The sequence below is a fragment of the Myotis daubentonii genome, chromosome 1, assembly GCF_963259705.1.
Source record: "Myotis daubentonii chromosome 1, mMyoDau2.1, whole genome shotgun sequence".
In the NCBI taxonomy this organism is placed as follows: domain Eukaryota; kingdom Metazoa; phylum Chordata; class Mammalia; order Chiroptera; family Vespertilionidae; genus Myotis; species Myotis daubentonii.
Genome location: NC_081840.1, coordinates 133678445 through 133701602, shown reverse-complemented (window position 1 = coordinate 133701602; position 23158 = coordinate 133678445). Strand labels below are relative to the sequence as shown.

Sequence of the window (23158 nt, the reverse complement as noted above, 5' to 3'; positions counted from 1 at the left end):
TAGCAAAATTACAGTTATGAAGTAGCAACGAAAATAATTTTATGGTTGGGGGTCACCACAACATGAGGAACTGTATTAAAGGGTCACGGCATTAGAAAGGTTGAGAACCATTGCTAAGGTGTAGTTTTAAGCCACCTCATCCAAGGAGACTTTTCTGTTCCTGCCAGCAGGGTGCAGTCTTTTCCTCCCCTGCTCACAGACTCTACTCCAGGGAGGGACATCTGTTTTACCTCTAATCAGCATGCTTTAAAGCCAAACTCTTCTCCCTAAACCACCGGTAGCAGTTTTCTGCAGGCAAAAGTCCCCTGTTTCTTCTTTGTGGCTCTGTCTTTTCAGTCCCTCTACTGAGCAACTGTGACGAATACAAGGCCTTTAATACGGTAGCCATTCACTGATTAGAGAACAATGGACTTAATATTTAATGTTAATCCACTGTACAAAGAATATCGCACTGAACCTAGTACATCTCTGTGCCAATCCCATCCACATCTAGACTTCCCATCTCAAGTCCCTGCGTTTAGGGCAGAAAGGATCATTTTGGGGAAGGAGAAAAGAAGAGATAATTCTTCTAGTTAAGAAAAGATGATCATATGACCCAGCAACTTCACTCCAAGATACATGCATATAAGAAATGAAAACATATGCTCATGCAAAAACCCTAGACAAATGTCATAAAAGCATTATTCACAGTAACTAAAAGGTGGAAACAAACTCAGATGTCCACCAACTGATAAATGAAAAAATGAAATGTGAAACACCCATACAATGGAATATTGTCTGGCAATAAAAAGGAATGAAGTACTGATACATGCTAGAGCATGGATGAATACTGAAAACATTATATAGGTGAAAGTAGCCAGTCACACTAGACCCGTGGTCAGCAAACTGCGGCTCTCGAGCCACATGCGGCTCTTTGGCCCCTTGAGTGTGGCTCTTCCACAAATACCACGTGCGGGCCCGTGTACAGTGCGATTGAAACTTCGTGGCCCATGCGGAGAAGTTGGTTTTCGGCCTGAGCGAGTCTATTTTGAAGAAGTACTGTTGATATTTGGCTCTTTTGACTAATGAGTTTGCCGACCACTGCAGACCACCTACTGTATGATTCCATTTATATGGACTACCCAGAATAGACAAATCTGTGAAAGCAGAGTGGAATAGTGGTTGCCTAGGGCTAAGAGGGTTGGAAGAAATGGGGAGTAACTGCTAATTTAGAATATGCTATTTCATTGGGTGGAGGGGTGGGTAATGAAAATGTTCTAAAATTGATTATAGTAATAGATGCATAACCCTGTGAATATAAAAACCCCTGAATTGTGTACTTTGAATGAGTGAATTATATCTCAAGCTGTGTGTGTGTGTGTTTTTTTTTTTAAAATCAATGTGGGAATAAATTAAATTCACATATTACTTGTCTTTAAGGCATAATCGAAGAGCACCAGCTTGAATAAGGCAAGATATGCAAAATATGCCAAAACTGGATCAAACTGTGCATTTGTGATCAGAAAACACCAAGTTAAAGAAAAGTCATGTTTGTTGATATTTATTTGCCCCCAAATTAATATAGAATCTGTTCACTGTAAAGTTTACCAGTTTAAGAGACGACATAACAAAGTGCAGTGAAAAGTACTGGGTTTTACCGGAAGCACAGAGTGCCTGGTTATATAAATTTTTGTAGGTCACTTAATTCCAGAAGGCAGAGTCTCTAGTTTCACTACTTGCTAATCACCTTATTTCACAGGCGTATTCTTAAGGCAATTAATGGGTAATGTAGTTCACATTTATAGTGGGGCAGGATCTGCAAGTGCCGCTGGGGTTTATCCCAGGCATTTACACAGACCTATTGAGCATGATCTGCAGGGTGAATTAAAGCACCCACTTACAAAATCTTCCTGTTTGAGAGATGCTATGATTACAAAATAAATCCATAAAACTTTGATTCTTTCACAATGGATGTGCAGTGTTTTAAACTATCTAAAATTAAATGATGAATTCATATGTTTTTCAACTTTAAAGCTGCCTTTTGAAATAGGCCTCAAAACAGGTATAACGATATAAAGGCATGGTGGAGGGGAACAGATAAAAACAATCTAATGGATGAGCCATCTGCAATCCCTCTGCATTTCGTCTTCAAGGATACTGTAACTAATAAATCATATTTACCAAGCCATGATTTTAACATAAAGTAAACTCCTAGTCCTATCTTCTTTCAGATATAAAATTCACACTTAACCAGCTGAGTACATCAAAGTTTTAAGATATTGACCTATTTTTTTTTAATACATTTTATTGAATTTTTACAGAGAGGAAGGGAGAGGGATGGAGAATTAGAAACATCGATCAGCTAACTCCTGCACACCTTGTACTGGGGATGTGCCCGCAATTAAGGTACATGCCCTTGACCAGAACCTAACCCAGGACCCCTCAGTCTGCAGGTCGATGTTCTATCCACTGAGCCAAACCTGTTAGGCTGACCTAATTTTAAGAAAGGAAAATAGATGCAAATAAACTATGTTCACTAAACACACTAAGTAGCCCTTCAATTATTTTTGCTTTTGTTTTAAATAATCTTTATTTTCTCCCATCTTCTACATTATTTGTAATTATAAACTTTTTTTTGTCTGTATGATGAGCAACATGAACCTGGTTTGATTTAGGACCAATATTTTGATCCATGCTGGTTTGAAAGATACTTAAAAATTCTATGAAGCTGTGCCACTTAACTCAGGACTTGTAGCAGTCATGGACAAAACAGTGCCAATCAGAGAACCGAAGACTTTGAAAACAAAACCTGTAAGACCTTGGATTGTATGATGATGTGGTATAAACTGGAGAAACTTTAATTGTAGTATGTGAAAATCACATGAATAAATTAGTGCAAATAAAACACTCTTTGTTTCTGAAATACAAACTTATTTCTTTTCTTGGCTTTTCTCTTTGCACTTCCGTACAAAATGTAGAATGTAGACTTCAGCTTCTAAATTGCAACATTTACTAGCTACACTGCAAACCTGTGGCAATTAGCTTCACTGGAGTACATTCATTATTTAATTTTCTTCACTGTTTAATTTCACCTACATAATTTTTATTATAATAAAATTTAACAAGAGATCTACCCTGTTAATAAATGTTTAAGTGCACAGTACAGTACTGCTAACTAACTATAGGCACAGTGTGGTACAGCAGTTCTCTATAACTTATTCATCATGCCTAACTTTATCTATATTGAATAGCATCTCACCATTTCTTCCTCCTCCAGGCCCTGGCAACTCTACTCTCTGCTATGAGTTTGACCTCTTCAGATACCTCAGATGAGTGAAGTCACACTGTGTTTGTCCTGTGACTGGCTTATTTCACTGAGCACAAATGTCCTCTGGCTTCATCCATGTTGTCACATCATAATCTTTTAAATCAGTGGTTCTCAACCTTGGCTGCACATTAGAATCACCTGGGAATCTTTTTAAAATCCTGATCTTGGAGGATGAGGCCCAGAAATCAGGATTTTAAAAAGATTCCCAGGTGAGTCTAATGTGCAGCCAAGGTTGAGAACCTCTGTTTTAAATGATTAACTTTGGTAGAGCAGATGACCTGATAGCAACTGGGCCACACCTGGCTTCATCAGCTCCCTGCTCCTCTGGGTGGTCTTGCAGTCAAGACTATATCACACCTGGCGATGACTTCCCTGCCCGCTGAGGTGAGAGCACTCTTGTGATGTATGGAAACTGCTTCTCAGGAGTCATGGCCTCCTGGCAGTTCCTCTGTAAACTGTGATGGCAGCTGTGCTAGAGGTCATGAATATTACATAAGGGCTGTCCATGCTTTCAAACCAGAATCTCCAAGTCATGATTCCCATAGCAACACACCGAGATTTTACTCATCTCAGAGATGCAGCAGCCAGCATAAGTATTCTAATGTTACCCTCGATTTTTTAGCAAGAGCAACACAGTACTTCTTTTTCAAAGCAGTAATTCTTTTCAAAAGAAAACCAACAGCTGTGTTCAAGTATGTTCACTTAAAAGTTACGGAGTATCACACACACCAAGGTACCTTAAAACTGAACAACAACCTAGGGATGGGGAACGCCCGACCGAGGGCCATATAAGGCCCAAGAAATCATTTGGTCTGGCCCTGCCAAGGCATTAGGGGTGAGTTCGTTAAATGTTTGACCAAATAGAGCAGGCTAGTTTTTAAGCTGATAATTTTGTATGGCCCGCAAATGATGTTATAATATCCAAATGGCCCTTGGCAGAAAAACGGTTCCCCACCCCTGATTTAGAAATGACTCCATGGGAAAAAGAATTTAATTCATGACAATTAGTCAAATCTAATAGGGTCTCAGCTAAATTCTGTACTCGTATATTTCATATCTGATTTCCAGTTCCCCTTCCACATACATATATATGCATTTCATTATTATAGGATAGAAGAAACATTTTCAAATAATAAAATCCTTTGTTGCTTTATTTTTGAAAAACGCAATGTGAACCATTTTTTAAAAACATATAAGAAAATAATATTATAAAGCACCTATGGAGTCAAATTTGGGGGAAAGACTATTCAAATAAATACCAAAATAAACATCAACTTGAATAAAGTTTGTTTTTCTGAACAGAGAAAGGGTCTGCTGGAAAAATAAGGTAAAATCATTTTAATATTAGATACCGTTTTTCTCTCCTGGTATAATCAGGAATCCTTTTGTGGGTCTAAATGAACCATATACCACGGACACACGTTGCTTGAATCATAAAATAACATGGAACGCAAGACCACTCATATATCACGCTTCCCTTTTCTACTAGGGAAAGAAAATAATCTCACTTTTTGTGCCTCTCTTAAACCGGACACACTTCCACAGGCGGCCCGCCACGGCCCGGCACCCTGGCGGAGAAGGAGCTCGGCAGGCAGAAATGATTTTACCTTTGCTTTTTCCAGCTGGGCCTGGGCCTGCCGCTCTGCTTCCCTGCGCACCGCCTCCCGGTCTTCCTCCAGAGACACATCTGAATCGGACGGACGGCTGGTGTAGGAGTCTGCCGAACCCTGGCAAGGGAAATTTACATTTTAAAATAGATTCCACCTATGACGTTTGCGTTGGGAATGTTTCATCGACACTACAGTGAGCTTCCTAGATTTTGCCCCAAGTTCCTGAAAAGAGGAGAAAATAATCCACCTCGTGGCAAACAAACCATCTAGAAAAATCATGCTCTGGCTTGCAGGCCATTCACTAGGGTAGCTGTGCCTACCAAGTTACCATTCCTTCCCCAGCTCTATGTTCCCATTAATGTCCTTTCTGGAAGACAGAACAAGTCCCTTTACACCAGCTCCGTGGTGCAGTGCAGAGCTGAAGGGCGCAGATGGGGTTCAAGGATAGCTTCAAGAACAATCTGCACGTAAGGCAAGTAGTTACACCCAGAAAGAAGGCACTGCTAATAAAAAACATACCCGAAAGGTAAAGGAGTTATAAACCTCAACTCTCCAAAACCTCACTACTGTGACCTGACTCCACTTTAATCTTAAGCATCCTTTTCACCTTTTTATTCACCTGATACCTCCTCTGACAAAACTGTAAGACCACAGCAGTCGGCTCCACGCAATCTTTAACCAACACATCCCCCCCCCCCCCAGTACCTTTAAATAGATATTAACAAAACCTGTCTGCAGAAAACACCTGCCCGGGATTTATCTCCTTTGGCAAATAAACCATGACACAGGAAAAGGAGCCCAGAAAATGACAGGACTTTCCCTGGCTCCCGCTCTTGCAATCAGGATCCTATTACTGAATAAAGGAGCCCGTGCCAGCACTCACTCCAATAACAGCAAAAGCAAAGGCGAAACAGCGTCTCCCCACACGCAAGCCCCGGAGCTTACACAGATGTCCGAGTTCTTCAGCCTTCCGCCCTTGGCTCTTTTCAGAAGCCTGATCCAGGTGGCCTTCATGAGCCAGACAGCGCCTCTCCCATCCGCAGCTGCGGCCCCGGGCACGGATTCTCGGCGCGCGCGGAGCCCTGCGGAGCAGCCTCCGCGCCTACCCCAGCCATGCTCGGCCAAGCCCCTCTTCTCAGTCCCTTCCTGCCTCCGGGGCTCGCACTCCCTACCCCGGGGACTCCGATCCGGGGGGATTCTTATCCTCCCATTCCAGAGGGGGAAACGAACACTGGAACGCTCTAGGTTGCTTTAGAAATAAAGAGCACCTCAAGTGCGGTCAAAGACGGGCACCAACTCGTTCTGAAACTTAATGTATCTTCCTACCCTGCAGAGTCTCTTCCTGCTCATAGATCGCTAAAGGAAATTGGTTGCAAGAGAACCTTAAAAAAAAAAATCAAAGCACCTAGTGCAAGACGTATGCAGTGACATTTGCGAGTGCAAAGTTCAAGCCTTATCTTCAGCGATCTGGAGGGGGAGGCGGAGGACGCACGCACCGCACTGGGCATGCTCCATAGGTAGCCTTTTCAGGCGGATGCTCACATCACGCACACCGTTAGTCTGTGTCAAATTGCCATTTGCATCCGAAGTGTAAACATCTGGAAAGGGTTTGGGTTCTATAGTAACCTTCACAAGGTCTGTTTGTCATGTTTATGTTTCAGATAAAACATTCTCTCAAAAAGACAGCATGTAATCTTTTCCTGTAAGGATCCATGTCCCTTAACCTGCTCACAGAAAGTCTATCCTATGCCACCAGGCAATGCATAGACAATATTATGACATTATTGGACAGCAAAAATCCAGTAATGCTCAGCGACTGTCATAGCATACTGCTCTTGCTTGCTTGTGACTTCCCAAGCAAGAGGCAAGAGAGAAATTTTCACATTTAATTAGGACAGGAGAGGAATCACAGCTCCAAGCCATGAGCTTCACTGAGCTCAAAATGACTTTGAAATGCTTCTCCCACTGAGAAACTACCGCTTGAAATAAAGTCACTGGAATGCATAACTGTGTGAATTGTTATCACAATAATTATGAAGAAGATTCAAAGCTCGGTTGGTTTATTAGCTTGAGTTAGGAGTCATGAAACAATTCAGTCCAAATCCGTCTTATGAATAAGACAATTGAGATTTGAGAAGGAAATGTATTTAAGTTTTTAATATCCTGTAGTAGTGGAATTACATTTTTAAAGTTTATTTATAAACTTTTTTCAGGTTTCTTAAAGAAAACAAAATTCTATCATTGCCTTCTAAGCTGCATTTTTGTTTGAGTGTGGTAAGGGAGTTACTTTGTAAAGTTTTATGTAAATGAAAGAAAACCATTCTTAAGAATTTCTCCCTTTTCCTCCCTTCCTTTCTTCTTTCATCCTTTCAACTCTGGGCCAAGACCAGTTTTCATGACATCAATGTTAGGAAATATAGTAGAATAAGAGTTTTAGAACAAAAGTAATAGATTGAATGCACCTTAATTGTGGTATAATTACATAAATTGATATTAAAAAAAGATTACTTATATTGTTAGCAAGTGAATGTAAAATGCATGGAGGATACAAAGTTCATTCCAATTTTTTTGTTTAAGTAAAATTCTCAAGGGACATTCGAGTCTTTCTACACAGACACACATGCTTAGGGGCTCCCGCATCTTCCCAGAACATTCCCTACAGCAGGGGTAGCACAGTAGAAAATTACCAAGAAGCACATTACGCCCCATAAAGGGCCTCAGTCCCCACTGTCACTGCGCTGGCTGGCATTTTAGACTCAATCACTCTGCCAAAAGCTCAGGTCACACCTCCTCGAGGACACACAATTCTGTCATAAAGAAACCCATAATGACAGGAAGAGGATTAACACACACAATGTATGTGATCTCTCCCTTTTAAACAAAATAAGATTTTAAAAGTCCTTTGCTAGTAATCAGAGGTAGCTTTTAATTGCACAGTCATTTTGAGACCTGTTTCCAAGCTTACATTGTTTAAAACAAAACCCTCTACTACATCAACGTTGGCAATTATCTTTTGAATATTTGCGACACTATATTGACCTTTAACGATTTTACAATATGAAATATGATCATGAACTGTAGCTTATTAGTGGAGCGTATAGGAGCCACATTATTTTCACACCTTGTACCTGTAATAGTATATACTTTAAAAATACTTTTTCATTATAGAAGTTACATATCCCATAGTAAAAAGAGGAAGACACAGATGAGGTCACATTATATATCCTCTCACCAAAGAGAGCCGCTATTAAATGGTAGCATGGGTGGCCTCCAGAGTTCCTGCAATTTTGAAAGTCACCCTCCCAACATGTGCATTACAATTAATCTCCTTCCTTCTGGGAGTGTGGCTACGTGCAGTTAAAAGTGATATATCTAATTAAGCTTTGCCTTTGGTACCATATGGACTTTCTGGGTCATTCTGCCTCAAGTTGTCTTTAGTCAAGAACAGCTGGCAGTCATCTCCATTAACTCCAGAACAGGTTTATTACAAGATGTACTCTTGATCTCTCGCGTTCCTCCTGGCCTTTTGTGGTATTTGTCCTTACAGGTACATCACACGGTCAGCTACCCACGTTTCCTTTCCTGCATCTTAATGTTCTTATTCCTCATTGTACGGTCCCAAAATACAACTAGCACCTAATGTCTACCAATAATTCATTCAGAATCTTCTATTTTTATCCTCAGAACTCTCACTCCAAATACGTGTTCTTTGCTTTTAGGAAATTTTATTTTAATGGGATTAAATTATACTTTTAGCTACTCTTCAACTTCTGTTTCTTTCCTCTAAACACTTTTATGTCAAGTATTGGCACAAATATTATCACCTTTTCCCTTAAGCATTTTTTGTTTTGGTATTTATAACTTGCTTTTTTGATGTTGTACTCTTCTGTTTAACAGTCATATATTTCCAGCATCAGTTATCTTCAGTGTTCTCTTATCTTTTAAAGCCAAAAGGATAAGAGTCATACACCTATTCAGGAGGGATATTTTTTGATCCCAAATTGTTCATCTATTTCTGTGCAAAATTTTCATATGAAGTCTAAAGCAAAGCTCTTGGGCAAAATCAATTTCTAATAGTATCCTAAGGTCACCAAATTCTAGACAAAGCTATATCCAACCAAACTATGTCAGGCTTCAAACGACCTTCTCATGTAGAGGATTATGTTAAATCAACGGCAAACCTGACTTGTTTCTTCTTGACCTGCCATGGGATAGACAGACTTCCACTGCCGTTGTGGTCCGGCCCACAGTTTTAAAGGAAAGCATTATGGGATAGACTTCTGAGAACAAGGTCTGAGGGGAAAAGGTCTGTCTCGTATTGTCTGCTTGTGTTGGCTGGGGGTGATAATTCCTTCATTTCTCCTACTGTCATCTCTTCCCACAATTTAAAATAATTAACTTTATTTTTTTTCTGTGAAGAGATCTGGGTCTCTCTAAGAAAATGAATTGCTCTTCATGCTTTGTTGGTTTCTTCAGAAACGAAACCATGCACTTTTAGATTGTATGAGTTCCCTGTAAATGTTGGAGATTAAACCCTTATTGGTGATAACATTAGCAAATATGTTCTCCCATGCAATGGGCTTTCTTGTTGTTTTGTTGATGGTTTCTTTTGCTGTGCAGAAGCTTTTTATTTTGATGTAGTCCCATTTGTTTATTTTCTCTTTAGTTTCCATTGTCCTAGGAGCTGTATAAACAATCCAATAAAAAAAATAGGCAAAGGACCTAAATAGACACTTTTCAAAAGAGGACATACAGAAGGCCAAGAGACATATGAAAACATGCTCAAAGTCACTAATCATCCGAGAGACGCAAATCAAAACAACAATGAGGTACCATCTCACACCTGTCAGAATGGCTATCAACAACAAATCAACAAATGACAGGTGCTGGCGAGGATGCGGAGAAAAAGGAACCCTCGTGCACTGCTGGTGGGAATGCAGACTGGTGCAGGCGCTGTGGAAAACAGTATGGAGTTTCCTCAAAAAACTAAAAATGGAACTCCCATTTGACCCAGTGATCCCACTTCTAGGAATATATCCCAAGAAACTAGAAACACCAATCAGAAAGGATATATGCACCCCTATGTTCATAGCAGCACAATTCACCATTGCTAAGATTTGGAAACAGCCTAAGTGCCCATCAGCAGAAGAGAGGATTAGAAAACTGTGGTACATCTACACAATGGAATACTACACTGCTGTAAAAAGGAAGGAACTCCTACTATTTGCAGCAGCATGGATGGAGCTGGAGAGCATTATGCTAAGCGAAATAAGTCAGTCAGAGAAAGATAAATATCACATGATATCACTCATTTGTGGAATGTAATGAACAACATAAACTGATGAACAAAAACAGATCCAGAGACAGAGAAGCATCGATCAGACTGTTAAACCTCAGAGGGAAGGCAGGGGAGGGTGGGCGTAAAGGGGAGAGATCAACCAAAGGACTGGTATGCATGCATATAAGCCTAACCAATGGACACAGACACTAAGGGGGTGAGAGCATGAGCGGGGGGCGGGGGGGGGGGGCGATGGGGGATTAAGGACACATATGTAATACCTTAATCAATAAAGAAAAAAACCATGCACTTTTCACTGATAATGAGCATTTCTGACACTAAAAATTGAAGAAAAACGAAGTGTTCCTGACACTACATGATGTAGGCTATTGAGACAAAGCACATTTTCACTGCTACTATATACTTCAGTTTGCAATTTCACATCATTTCTGCTCAAATACATCTAGTAATGAAATCTCAAATGTGACGGGCCTACCTTGTGGCTTAATGTCAAAAATATTAACAGAAGTAAAGGAAATCTATGTAAGTTCATCCCTGTGTGGTACTTTTATGATTGTGTAAAAGCTAAAATGATAGCTTCTATTTTCTCAAGAGCATTGGAAAATTTATAAACTTTGTGTGGTTATAGTATGTATTGACATTAAATTGTACTGAAAAATAAACCCCAAAACAAAAAACCATGCATTTGGAATTATAAGTGCTGTAACTGTAGATAAGTGCTGGGAATATGATTGTGAGAAGTATTAAAGCTTTCTTTCCATCGTGGAACTTGATATTCTGGTGAAAGAGACTAATTTTTTAAAAAGTTATCAAAAAACAATTATAATGAGAAAAAATAAAACAGGCTGAGATAAAATAATGGTGGTGGGAAGACTCTAGTTTAGTTAGGATGATATGACACTAGGAGGTGATATTTAACCCAAAAGATAAAGAAGAAAATTAGCCCTGGAATATTTTGAGAAAAGAGATGTCTAAGCAGAGAGAACAGCATATGTTAAGGCCCTGGACAAGGAAAGCTTAGTGGTTTGAAAAAGTGAAAAGAAGTCAGTATAGGTAACATGGTACTTTTCAGGAGTATTTAAGATCTCTCCCCAATCCCCCTCCTCTCTTTCTCATCCTACAGTTAGATACCCATTCAAGCACACCTAGAATTGGGAATCCCTTTTGTTTACATAGCATCACTTCACAGAAAAACTACTTACACATATTTTATTTTCTTAATTAGAAGTGGTATTTAAATTGCCAGTAAATTCCACTTTATTGGAACAATCACGTCTTCTGAGATTTAAACAAAGTTCTTTGATTGTCTTCCTTCTAAATCCAGTACTATCTCTTGAAGGCTAAAGTCAGTAAATTTTTGAGATTATTCTATATTATGCTAATAATGAGGGCAATCTATTTCTATTAGACTATGTATATGAATAATAATTGCTAATTTTTAGTGATTGCATACACTATGCTAATGTGTTGGTTCAGAAGCATTAAATAATTAATCTAATTATCTCCATTTTTACTCATTAAAAAACCCAGGCATAGAGAAATTAAGATACCTGACTAAGGTTATAAAACTAATAATCAATGGAGGTTGGGGTACTCTGAATTCAAGTTCTATGCATATATCACTTCTTAAAAATAAAAGCTAGAACATATCTCTAGCTGCAACTGATATTTCTATTAATCAAAAACATCTCTGTCTGTCTTTCAGGGACACTTACAACCACTTCTAATGGTCATAAATGTCATGATGAAATATCTTTGCTAAATTTGGTTCTCTCTCTCTCTCTCTCTCTCTCTCTCTCTCTCTCTCTCTCTCACACACACACACACACACACACACACACACACACACTCACACATACACACACACCTTCTTAAATTTATCTTCCCAAAAGGCAGTGACGGTACAATGAGGGTTCAATGAAACAGATAATTTGTCAATGTAATGCTGTTTTGTGGAAAGAAGGATTCAAAGAGTTGGCTGCTACCCTGAAATGTTCCTCACTTCAAAGTAGCTCAAAATTGTAAAGCATTCTTTTCATTATTTATCTACAATGGAAAGTACATAAGTAGAACAAGAAAACAATGGAAGTCAAGAAACTGGCTATTTAAATGTTTCTCTCTTCCCTGAAAATGAACATAACTTGGCAAGCCGGCCTTCAGTAGCCTCTTTGGCAGCTGACGTTGCCTGAAGCTGGCTGGAGTTCAAGCGTCTCCTGAGTAACCTTTCAGTTCAACAGGAACAGTTGCTAGTGTGCAGCACAGAAGCTGAAGGTATTAAAGAGTGCAAACGGTAGGTCTAAAGTGAAGGTACGATGGCTATTTATATTTTGTATAAGAGCCTCTGTACAATATTTGCAAAATTTGACAGACAAAAAAAAATCTTTCTCCCACCCCCATATTTTTGACATTTAGAGAGAAGGAGGAAGAGGAAGAGAGAAAGAGAAACATCAATATGAGAACAGCACATCGATCAGCTCCTCCTGCACTTCCACTATCAGGGACCGAGCCCACAACTGGGGCACATACCCTGACCAGGTATCACACCAGAGGCCTCTTGGTGCACAGGATGATGCTCAACCTACTGAGCCACACCAGCCAGGTAAAAAAAGAACTGTTTTGGAAAAGTTAAAATTAGATAGCCAAGTTTAATGTTATTTTAAGTTTGGATTTCAAGCATAGGATAAATAATTGTCCTTCCTAATTACAATACAGCATTGTGTGTGTGTGTGTGTGTGTGTGTGTGTGTGTGTGTGTGTGTGTAGGGGGCGTTTAGGCCTTTCAAAAATATTTATGGATGGTGATAGATGACAAGAATTTTTCATTCTAATATCATTTCTTACAAAAAAACCTTCATCTTTCAGTCATGAAAATGGGAATGAGCAGGCAAGAAGAAGAAAAATAGTGCCTGGGAGAGGTGGACTTTCTCAAAATATCGCTAACACATTAAATGAGAGAAAAGGAATGAATGAATCATATGTAAGAAATTTTTGGTATAGGAATTCATGGTGGGTATAGAAACTCTTCATGGACATCACTACCATTAGCCATGGACATCACTACCATTAGCCTTTCTACAGAATCATTCCAATCAGCGTACATACATGTAGTATTTCTCTTTGCCCAAGAAAACTGTCCTTAACTCCATTTCCTTGACAGCTCCTACCCTATTTCTTTGTTCTTCTTTGCAGAAAAAAATGGCTCAAAGAAGTTGCCTGTACTCACTCCAATTTTTCTCTTTCAATTCTCTCTTAGGCCTACTCTCTTCCATCACTCCACCAAAACTACTCAAGGTCATCAATGATATGTGGCTAAATCCAGTAGTCAATTCTCAGTGCTCATCTTAACTTAACCATCAGTAGCATTTAGCATGGCTATTTAATATTATTCCCCGTTCTTTATTCACTTTCTCAACTTGGCTTCCAAGAAATCTCTCTCTCTCTCCTTCTACCTGTTACTCTTTCTCTTACCTGTTGGCTGCCCCTTCTAAGTCTCCTCTTCCACTCATTTCCTACACCCTCCACTCACACTATACAACCTCCCTCTTTCAGCTCCACCCTCACTGGTCTCCTTGATGTTCCCCACAGGTACAAGGAATGTTCTCTCCTTAGATTTTCATAGGCCTGCCTATCATCTCCTTCAAGTCTACTCAAACATCACCTTCTCAAAGAGGCTTTCTGGGACCATCCTGTTTAAAACTGTAACCCTACTGCTCTCCCTAGTCTCTCTAATCTCACTCTGTCCTACTTTTAAAAAATAGTGCTTATACTTTCTAACATACAGCATAATTTGTTAAGTTTATTGTCTAGTGCAGGGTTGGGCAAACTTTTTGACTCGAGGGCCACAATGGGTTCTTAAACTGGACTGGAGGGCCGGAACAAAAGCATGGATGGAGTGTTTGTGTGAACTAATATAAATTCAAAGTAAACATCATTACATAAAAGGGTACGGTCTCTTTTTTTTTTTAGTTTTATTCATTTCAAACGGGCTGGATCCGGCCCACGGGCCGTATTTTGCCCACGGCTGGTCTAGTATCTATCTCCCTCCAATAGAATATAACATTCATGAGGGCAAAGATTGTGTTTTGTGTTGTTCACTCATTCATCCCATCACCTAGAATAGTGCCTGACATGGAATACATGCTCCGTGAACATTTGTTGAATGAAAGAATAAGGGTTACTAGAGAGAGCCTATTCTCCTTCACATCCTACATCTTAAAGCTCTTCCACTATACGAGGTCCTTTTTAGCATTCTTGAACATTTCTAAATTTTCCTATACATTCTTATGCCTCTTCCAAAAACAACAACAACAACAACAACAACAAAAAGCATCAACAGTAATCTGATTGACCCATAGTGAGTGGCCAATAAATATTTTCTATAGTGAGTAAAAGAATCAAGCAAAGACTTCAGCCTGAAGATATAATATTTGGTGTTTTATAATAAACCTAAGTAAATAGCAAATTCGTTAACTTAGTGTAAATGTCAACTATAGGTCAGTTGGTTAAACAAACCTGTTCCATAACAAGCAAACCACTCTCACACAAAAAGTAATTACATTGAAAGTTTATAGAGCATCCATCTTCCAAGGAATTTAAGAGACATTTTATATTTTGAAAAAATATGATTAATGCTTATGTTCTAGGAAGCTTCTTTTCCCATTAACTCCACTTCTTCCTCCCAGAGACTCAAAGTTCCAATCCTAAAGCTGCTAATGACTCATTGTGTAGCCAGAGGCCAGTCCTGTAAGTTTTCCCCAGGCTAACCCCCACAGAATGAGTATGCTAAATCAAAGCTACTAGAAGGAATATTCTTGAAAATGTTCTTGCATATGGTTCAAAATTATAAGCATGACATACTATATGACTATCTAGTACTGACTGCCACTTCTCATGCAGTACCCTGTTTCTATGGGGATAGAACTTAAATTCACAGCAGAAAACATGACCATACATACTTCTAGTAAGACAGAATGTTTAAAAAGATCCAGCCAGCAAGGAGGAAGATATTTTTCCTGGCAATTTTGAGTAGCATATTTAAAGGAATGCAACCGACTAACTGTAGAAATATAAAATCTGGGACAACTTAGTGGGCTCTCTACCACTAACTAAAGGTTACATCAAAAGATGGCATGACCAGCTGTGAGCCTTTCCTTGCGTGGCAGAACAATCAAATAGCAAATCTTGGCCTTTCAGGGCGAATTCTGCCAGGTGGCAATGAATAGTCAATCCACAGACATTAAAGGATAGTAATCACATGCATCCTCCAAGGGACCACACATCTGTGAAAAGGGACATGATGTCAGTCCTTAAAGATCTGACCTCTAAAACTTTCTTTGCACATACAGAAGTTATGCTAACGGATAAGAAAACCTGTAAGAGGTCAATAGATATAGACAGAGGTTATGAATTTAAAAATTCACAAACTACTCAACTAGTCACCTAGAAGAGGTGTTCAGCCTCTAAATTAAACACAACCCCAATTCCTCATTAAATTAGCCCTATTTTTAGCAAAGTGCCAATTCACAATGTTGTGAGGAGGCATGAAAACTGATGCTTTTCCATCTTGGTGGTTTTTTGACTTTCATACAATCCTTTGGGAAAACAATGTGTTTTTTTTTAATTTGTAACTAAATATGTAGACTAACACATATCTAGACTAATGATTTCACTTCTGGGACATAGCTTACAATTCTTAAATTATGGTCCATACACTTAATAAATTATACAAACCTTAATAATAGTTACAAGGTCAAAGAGCAAGTAGACATATTTATAATGATTATATTTGATAAAAAATATTTAAGAGCCTGAATCACTTCTAAAAGTACATATACTTAAGTAGATAAAAATACTGGGAGTACACAAAAATGACAGAAGAAATAGGGTTGGATTGTGTTTTTGTTTTTAAATTTCAGGGCTAATTTAAAAACTTTTCTGTAATGTTATCATTTTTATGAATAGAAGTAAATGTTATTACAATTGGTGCTTGCTTCGGCAGCACATATACTAAAAAATTTTATTACAATTGAAATGTCCAGCAAAATACCCTGGAAATATTTTTGGTGTTGCAAAAAATAGGGTTTTCAGAGACATATTTTCTCTGATTGGTTGATTTAACCTTGATAGTTTTTGCACGTGGGGAAGGAACCAAGCTCTGGATCTCCTCATAGACCCTCTACGCCCATTGAAAAAATGTTGCATTATATCAGATAGGATACAGGAATTAAAAGAAAAGTACTTAGACATGAAATGCTAATATTTTCAAGTACTGCATTACTCTATAGAAAATGTATGAAGATAATTATTTTAAACATCCATGGAAACATGAGGCTTTTCTCATATGACTTTAAATATTTTTTTTGGTACCAGGTTAAATACTTAAGCAGGCCAAATGAGTCTGTAATTTGGTGGTAAATTGTTAATATTCTGCTCTAAGAGGCTCACCTTCCAGAAAGATATGACTTTGGCTCAGAGAGATTTTATATTAAAAATAGGCTACACGATCAGGGATTTGGCTGGAAAGCGCCAGTGGTATGGAGCATTTAATAATAAAGCACCGAAAAGTACCCTACTGACCTAAAACAGTTAATGCATCCCGTTAAGCAGCTAACCTGCCTTCAGGGGTGACTTAAGAACGATAGAGACAATCTGGTTCACACTAATCTATGTTAAGAAGTAGGCTGCACATTTTAGAATGTTTCACTGGAAATATAACCAAACTATTGGTTATATTAATAAAAATATTGATATCAGAAAATCCAGATAATGTTAAGAACATTTAACAAAACATGGGACATAGACACTTGATAAAAAGCAATTCATATAATATTTCCTACTTCAGAAATAAGAATTTTTATTGCAAATATTCAATACATAGTATCATCGACTGAATATGGCACCATGTATTGAATATTTGCAATAAAAATATTTACTTCTGTATCCCCAACATTCACATGTTGAAATCTAAATGCCCAATGTGATGATATTTGGAGGTGGGGCCTTTGGGAAGTGATTGGGTCATGGGGGTGGATCTCTCATGAATCAGATTAATGTTCTTATTAAAAAGACTCCAGAAAGCTTTCTAGGCCTCCTTCTCCTATGTGAGGACACAGAGAAAAGGCGGTCAGCCGGCCATCTATGAACCAGAAAGCAGGCTCTCATCAGACACTGAATCTCCCAGGGTCTTGATCATGGACTTCCTAGCCTCTAGAACTGTTAGAAATAAATGTCTGTTGTTTATAAGCCACTCAATCTCTGGTGCTCTATTACAGCAGTTCAAATGACTAAGAGACATGCTATTTTAAGTTTAAAAGTATATTGAACTTCAAGGATGGCAAAGCTTTCATCAAGCAGGGCAAAATAGCTCGGCAATTTGGTAAAGATTAGAAAAGGCCTACTACTGACCACCGCCTGGTACCCTTTCTCTATGGCTTGGTGACTACTGTTTCATGTGCTGGTAGAGCATGCGTATCTCTCTCTATAAAACCCTAATATGCAAGTAGGCCAAATGGCCGAACAAACGAACAACCGAACAATCGGTCACTGATGTGCACTGACCACCAGGGGTCATGTGTGGAACATGGCGGGCATTGGCCGCGGTGGGATGGTGGAGCAGGTAAGTGGGGGTACCAGACCAAGGTGGGGCACCGGTTGCTGTCATTGGGGCAAACCTCTGATGTTTATTGAAAATTCTTTGCTCCTGCGCTTCGTGGTCCTGCCCATCGCTTACACCTGCTGCTGGTGCTGGAGCCACTGCTTGCACCCACTACTGGTGCCCAGAGCTGGCCCCAATCGCTCAGTGCCATCAGCGAGTGTGAGCAGCGGCTGCCGGCCCCAATCGCCCCTCAGGGGTTTTCCACCTCCCCCTGCCCCTGTGGAGTGATTGGGGAAGCAGCTGCCTCTCGCACCACTGACAGTGCCAGCCCTGCTCGCGTCCACTGCTGGCACCAGTCTTAATCACTCTGTGCCATTAGGGGGTGTGAGCAGGGCCAGCACCATCAGCTCATGGGAGTGGTGGTAGTGGTGGCAGCGGGAGCAGGGCTGCCAGCAGACAGGGGACCAGGGGCCACAGTGGGAGGGGCCAGGTGGGGGCAGGGAGGATGGGCCGAGACCTGCCTCTGTGCCCACCACAGCCCCACGGCCCACAGTTCCTTTCAAGGTGCACAAATTTGTGCACTGGGTCCCTAGTTTTATATATCTGATGATACTACTGTTAAAAGAGACCCCCAGGGAGAAGACACGACTGATTTAAACCTAGTGAGGGTGACAGACATTACAGAAATAAGAGCACAAATAATTACTCTGTGACCATGGTGATTACTGCAAAGGAGAAGCACAGGGTGTTATGAGAGAATGTACAGGGAGACTAAGAAGAGGCTTCCACAAGGGAAAGGGTATTTAGGTTGGGTTTTGAAGTTTGCAGGCAAACATTACAGAAAGAGGAACGGGACAATGTTCTAAGGCAGACGGACCAACGTGAAGAGGAGGAGGATCCAGTGGGTTTATGAAGCTAGAGCTTAATGATCAAGAGAGAAAGGCTTTCGAGAAAGGCAGATGGATATGCAGTCAGTATTTCAGGTATGAGTTGATGCATTCTATAACAGAGGGAATTAAATTATGGTGCTACCATTATTTCCTTAATGTCTTCTGAATGAGTATATGGAATTAGCTTAAATGACTCTTCATCATCATGTTTATAGCCAACCATTGTTTCAGTGAACACCTGCTCCATGCCAGGCACTGAAGATTCCTGTCCTTAAGTAGCTCACAGCACCGGGATCAACTACCAGTTGATATGTTAAAGTTACAAACATATGAGCCATATGTTTTACTACATAGAATTGAAAATCATAAATAAAACAAAAGATCAATAAAACTGGAAAAGTATCAAGCATTGAGAAAGCGTAATATATCTTGGAACTCAATAAGAAAAAACCAACAATCCTACAAAAAAAATGAGGCAAAGAAATAGGAAGAGGTATTCACAGAAAAAGAATGCCCAATTTTAGTTATGATGTTTTTCAAAGGAGAAGAAATACCAGTATTTTTATCTATAATAATAAAAGTGTAATATGCTAATCAAACTGGATGTCCTTCCAAATGAAGCCGGGGCCTCGAGGGAAGCCGGGTCCCAGGTGCCAGAGGTAAGCCGCTGGTAGCAGCCAGGGGAAAGAAAGGCCTACTCTTGCATGAATTTCGTGCATTAGGTCTCTAGTTAATATATAAGAATGTTCATTATGGCATTATATGTGTTAACAAATGATGTTAAATGATATAACTGCCCATCCATCACCAGGGTAGTGGACAGTTGCATCCAATTATGTGCCATCCATATGATGGCATAATATTCAGGCATCAAAATGAATAAGACAGGGATTTATGTATACCTAGCAACATGTGCTAACAGGCAACAATCTCCAAGATACATTTTATAGGTAAAAAAGAAAAAAGATAGAGGCAAAACAGTGGGTACTGGTCTGCTATCAGTTATATAACTATTATTTTTGAAACACATACCTATATTAGTATCTAGGCTATCTCTAGAATATTTAAGTGGCTGCCCATTAAAGTTACCTGGAGAAAAATCTCTGTGCCTGAGCCATATTCCAGACCAATTCAACCGGAAGCTCTGAGGGGCAGAACCAGACAGCAGTCTTTTTTACAGCTCTGTGTGTGATTCTACTGTTCATTCAAGACTGAGAACTTCTATGCCTGGACACCCAAGGAACTGGTAACAATGGTTACCTTGGGGGCGGACACATGAGGTTGTGAGTGTGTTTGTTTGTTTACTGTATTCATAATACTTAAACATTTTTAAAATAAAATTACTAGGTCATTTTCTATAGAGATTTACAAAATCCATATGTTCAAGTTTTGTGGTAAATTTTCCATATATATAGCCATTACTTGCAATTTTTTTCAATTGAAGAGGTATACTTTATTTTTATGATGAAAAATATTCAAGTTTCTCCCAACATGTGTCCACCGATATTGGCAATACAACCCAGAGGCAGGAAGCGGACCCTGATTATTGGTGGGGGAAGCGGGGGTTTGAATGACTAGAGAACTCAAAGGGACCATGGTGCCTCTTTGGCCCTGATAACTCAGCTTCCAGAAATACTTTTTCCCTTTCTCCCAAAATGCCTTTGTAAATTCCCAATGTTAAAGGTCATAGATTTGACATAAATATCTAACATTTAAAACGGCAATCTATCAGCTACTCACGATTCCCCTTTTCCTCTTCTCACTTTCTGGCATACCATACAGGTATTTATGGATTTATTTATGGCTCGACTCTGCCACTAATATGTAAACTCCATGGAGACAGGGATTCGTGCCACTTTTGTTAACAGTTGCATTTCCAGTACCTAGCATAGAGTCTGGTACACAGCAGGCACTCAATAAATATTTGTTGGCCGAAAATTAAGCTGCTTTGTTATTCATCTCAATGAAAATAGCGCCCACCTCTTCCACTTCCCCACCACAACCCTAGTCAAACCACTAAGCTTGTGGGTAGACTCTTGAAACAGCTTTCTCATTGGTCCTTCTGCTTCTGCCCTGACCCCCACCCTTCTACACCCAGGGGCCAGATTAACCTTCCGCAAACCTAAGTTAGATCACATCACTCCCCTGTTTAAAAGATTTAATTTCTTCCCCCATTTCACTTCAAATAAATCCCCAGACTCCTTACCTATATAATTTGGCCTTTGCTACGTCTCCAAACACATCTCGTACCACTTTTCTCTTCCTTCACTACCTTCCAGCTGTGAGCACCACCTTTTCTGTTTGTTTTTGTACATAGCAAACTGTTTTAGAACTCCCACTTCTGTTCCCCCCCACCCCCGACCCTGCTTGCAACTTTTCTTCTTTTCCTGCTTCAGTTCTTTTATTACACCACCTGGTTTATTTTCTTTGGAGATTCTTTTAGATTATGAATATATTTGTTTAGTCATTGTTTACATCTGAATTATCTGTCTTGCTCCCCTGGACCCCCAGTTAGAATGCAAGCCCTACAAAGCAAGCTGACCCTCACATCGGGAAAGAGGTGCCTGTGCCCAAGGCTGGGAGCCCGGGAAGCCCTGGGAGCTGGGAGCTCTGGCCCTGCATGTAGAGCTGTAGCCCATGCTACTCCTTCTAAACCAGCACTGTTCAACGGAACTTTCTGTAATAACGAAAACGTTCTGTATCCAAGCTCTCACATACTCTAGCTAGCCTGTGACCATCATGTGGTTTGATATATAGCTAGTGCAATAAAAAACTGATTTTTACAATTTAATTTAATTTAAATTAACTGACATTTAAATAGCCATGCACGGTGAGGGCTACTATATTATTCAGGGTAGCTCTAGCTGCTCTGGGTACCGGACATCCGAAATCCCCCGGCCAAATGCCTTTGAGCCTATTTCTTAGGCCTGCTTTGGTCTCTTCTCAGATTCATTTTCTTAGGATATATTTCCCTAGGCAGCTATTGCTGACAGGGAAGTAATGAACATCAGCTTGGACATATAGGACATATAGGACATATATTTACATACAAAAGCCCTTCAAAGACCTTGACAGAGCCTAATGGAATAAGGGGGCTGCATGTCCGCTCTCTCCCCATGGCCAAATTTCCATGTGGAGCTTCAAGGAGAATTTCAAATTCAGATTGGCCTTGGTCATTATAAGGCTAGGCACTATTTGGGTTTCTGTAGTAGACCCTCTTGCCCCCAGACCCGACAGAAGTGGTGGGCTGCCACAGTGACAGGGACTTCATTTGTTAGCATTTGGAGCTTCTGCTCCTCGCTGATTACCCGGCACCCACCTTGGTGTATAGTAAGTGCTCAATAAGCATTTGGGTTAAGTGAATAAAGTATATGTCTATCATATCAAACTTTGGGTGATATTGGGTGTTAAGCAGGTAAAAAGACAACTTCTGTGGACTCAGTGCATTGTTCAGCAAATGATATTTGGGCATCCAAATATGAGAAAGATAGAACAGAACTGTAAGCAAAAAGAAAAACAGCTCCTGGGTGATATGCATTTGCAGAGCCTATCAGAGGAGACAGTCCTCCTGAAAAATCTGGCCATTCTTGACCACACTAGAAGCTGAGAGATCCGAACTGTGGACTGGCACTTTTTTTTTCTCTACCTAAGAGTTATAGCCTTCTCAGTAATTTGAAAAACACAAATTAATATCAGAGCCCCACTGCACATCATTTATAATTATATATAACGTTTTTGAAGATGACAATATGGTAAAAATACATGAAGGTCTCACTCCAAAAATGGAAGTTCAATCATTTTCAAATTATCCTTTTGTAATTTCCACAAACAACCAAGTACTAGAGTGTCTCCACATTATGTCCAGAGAGATGCCTGGAATGGGTGGACCCCGGTTGCCTACGGCCAGCAGGATTTTGGAGCTTGGGTAAGCCACCTGGTGAATGCACACTGTTAGCAGCACCTCCTTCCGCCTGTGTGAACCACATATTTCATGCATGCTCCCTAATACAATTCTAGCTCCACACTAACAACCTATGCAGGCAATTAAATCACAGGAAAATGAACCTTCTATTAGACAGGAGAGGTGGGAGCTCCTACATGTTCATTGCTGACAACAGAACCGAAGGACAGCAGCCAGGAGTATAATTTTCCCAGCTGGCACTGCGTCTGAAGACATGGTCTCTGCAGTGAGGGTTTTACAACCCTGTTGACTTCATTGTTTCTACTTTCAGAAAACCTGCTGCCCTCATTCTTCAGACTGACTTTTGGGGGTGCTTTCAAGCAAAGCAGCCCATCCTAGAGGGAGGGCACTACGGTTTTCTTCACACGGGGAGTAAAGGGCTGATATAATTTGGATTACATGAGGATTACCTGGAGAAAATTCTACACATTTTCTAAGAAGTAGGATTCCCCCAGTGGGGATATTCTTTATTGTTTTCCTCTTCATATTTTCTGCAGT

The 23158-nt window shown here is 39.9% G+C and overlaps 1 protein-coding gene across 8 annotated transcripts in view; it reads right to left on the bottom strand.

Annotated features, from left to right (window-relative positions):
• CACNB2 (calcium voltage-gated channel auxiliary subunit beta 2) overlaps nt 1-23158 on the bottom strand; it is a 358754-nt gene that overhangs the window by 120011 nt on the left and 215585 nt on the right. For 6 of the 8 annotated variants that reach the window (XM_059660580.1, XM_059660597.1, XM_059660588.1 and 3 more), the window contains one exon: nt 4915-5034. In XM_059660580.1, coding sequence (XP_059516563.1) covers nt 4915-5034 — 120 coding nt within the window. Of the gene's footprint in view, nt 1-4914; nt 5035-5862; nt 6291-23158 lie in introns of those variants that run through there. The other 2 variants (XM_059660615.1, XM_059660642.1) reach the window with 1 other exon arrangement.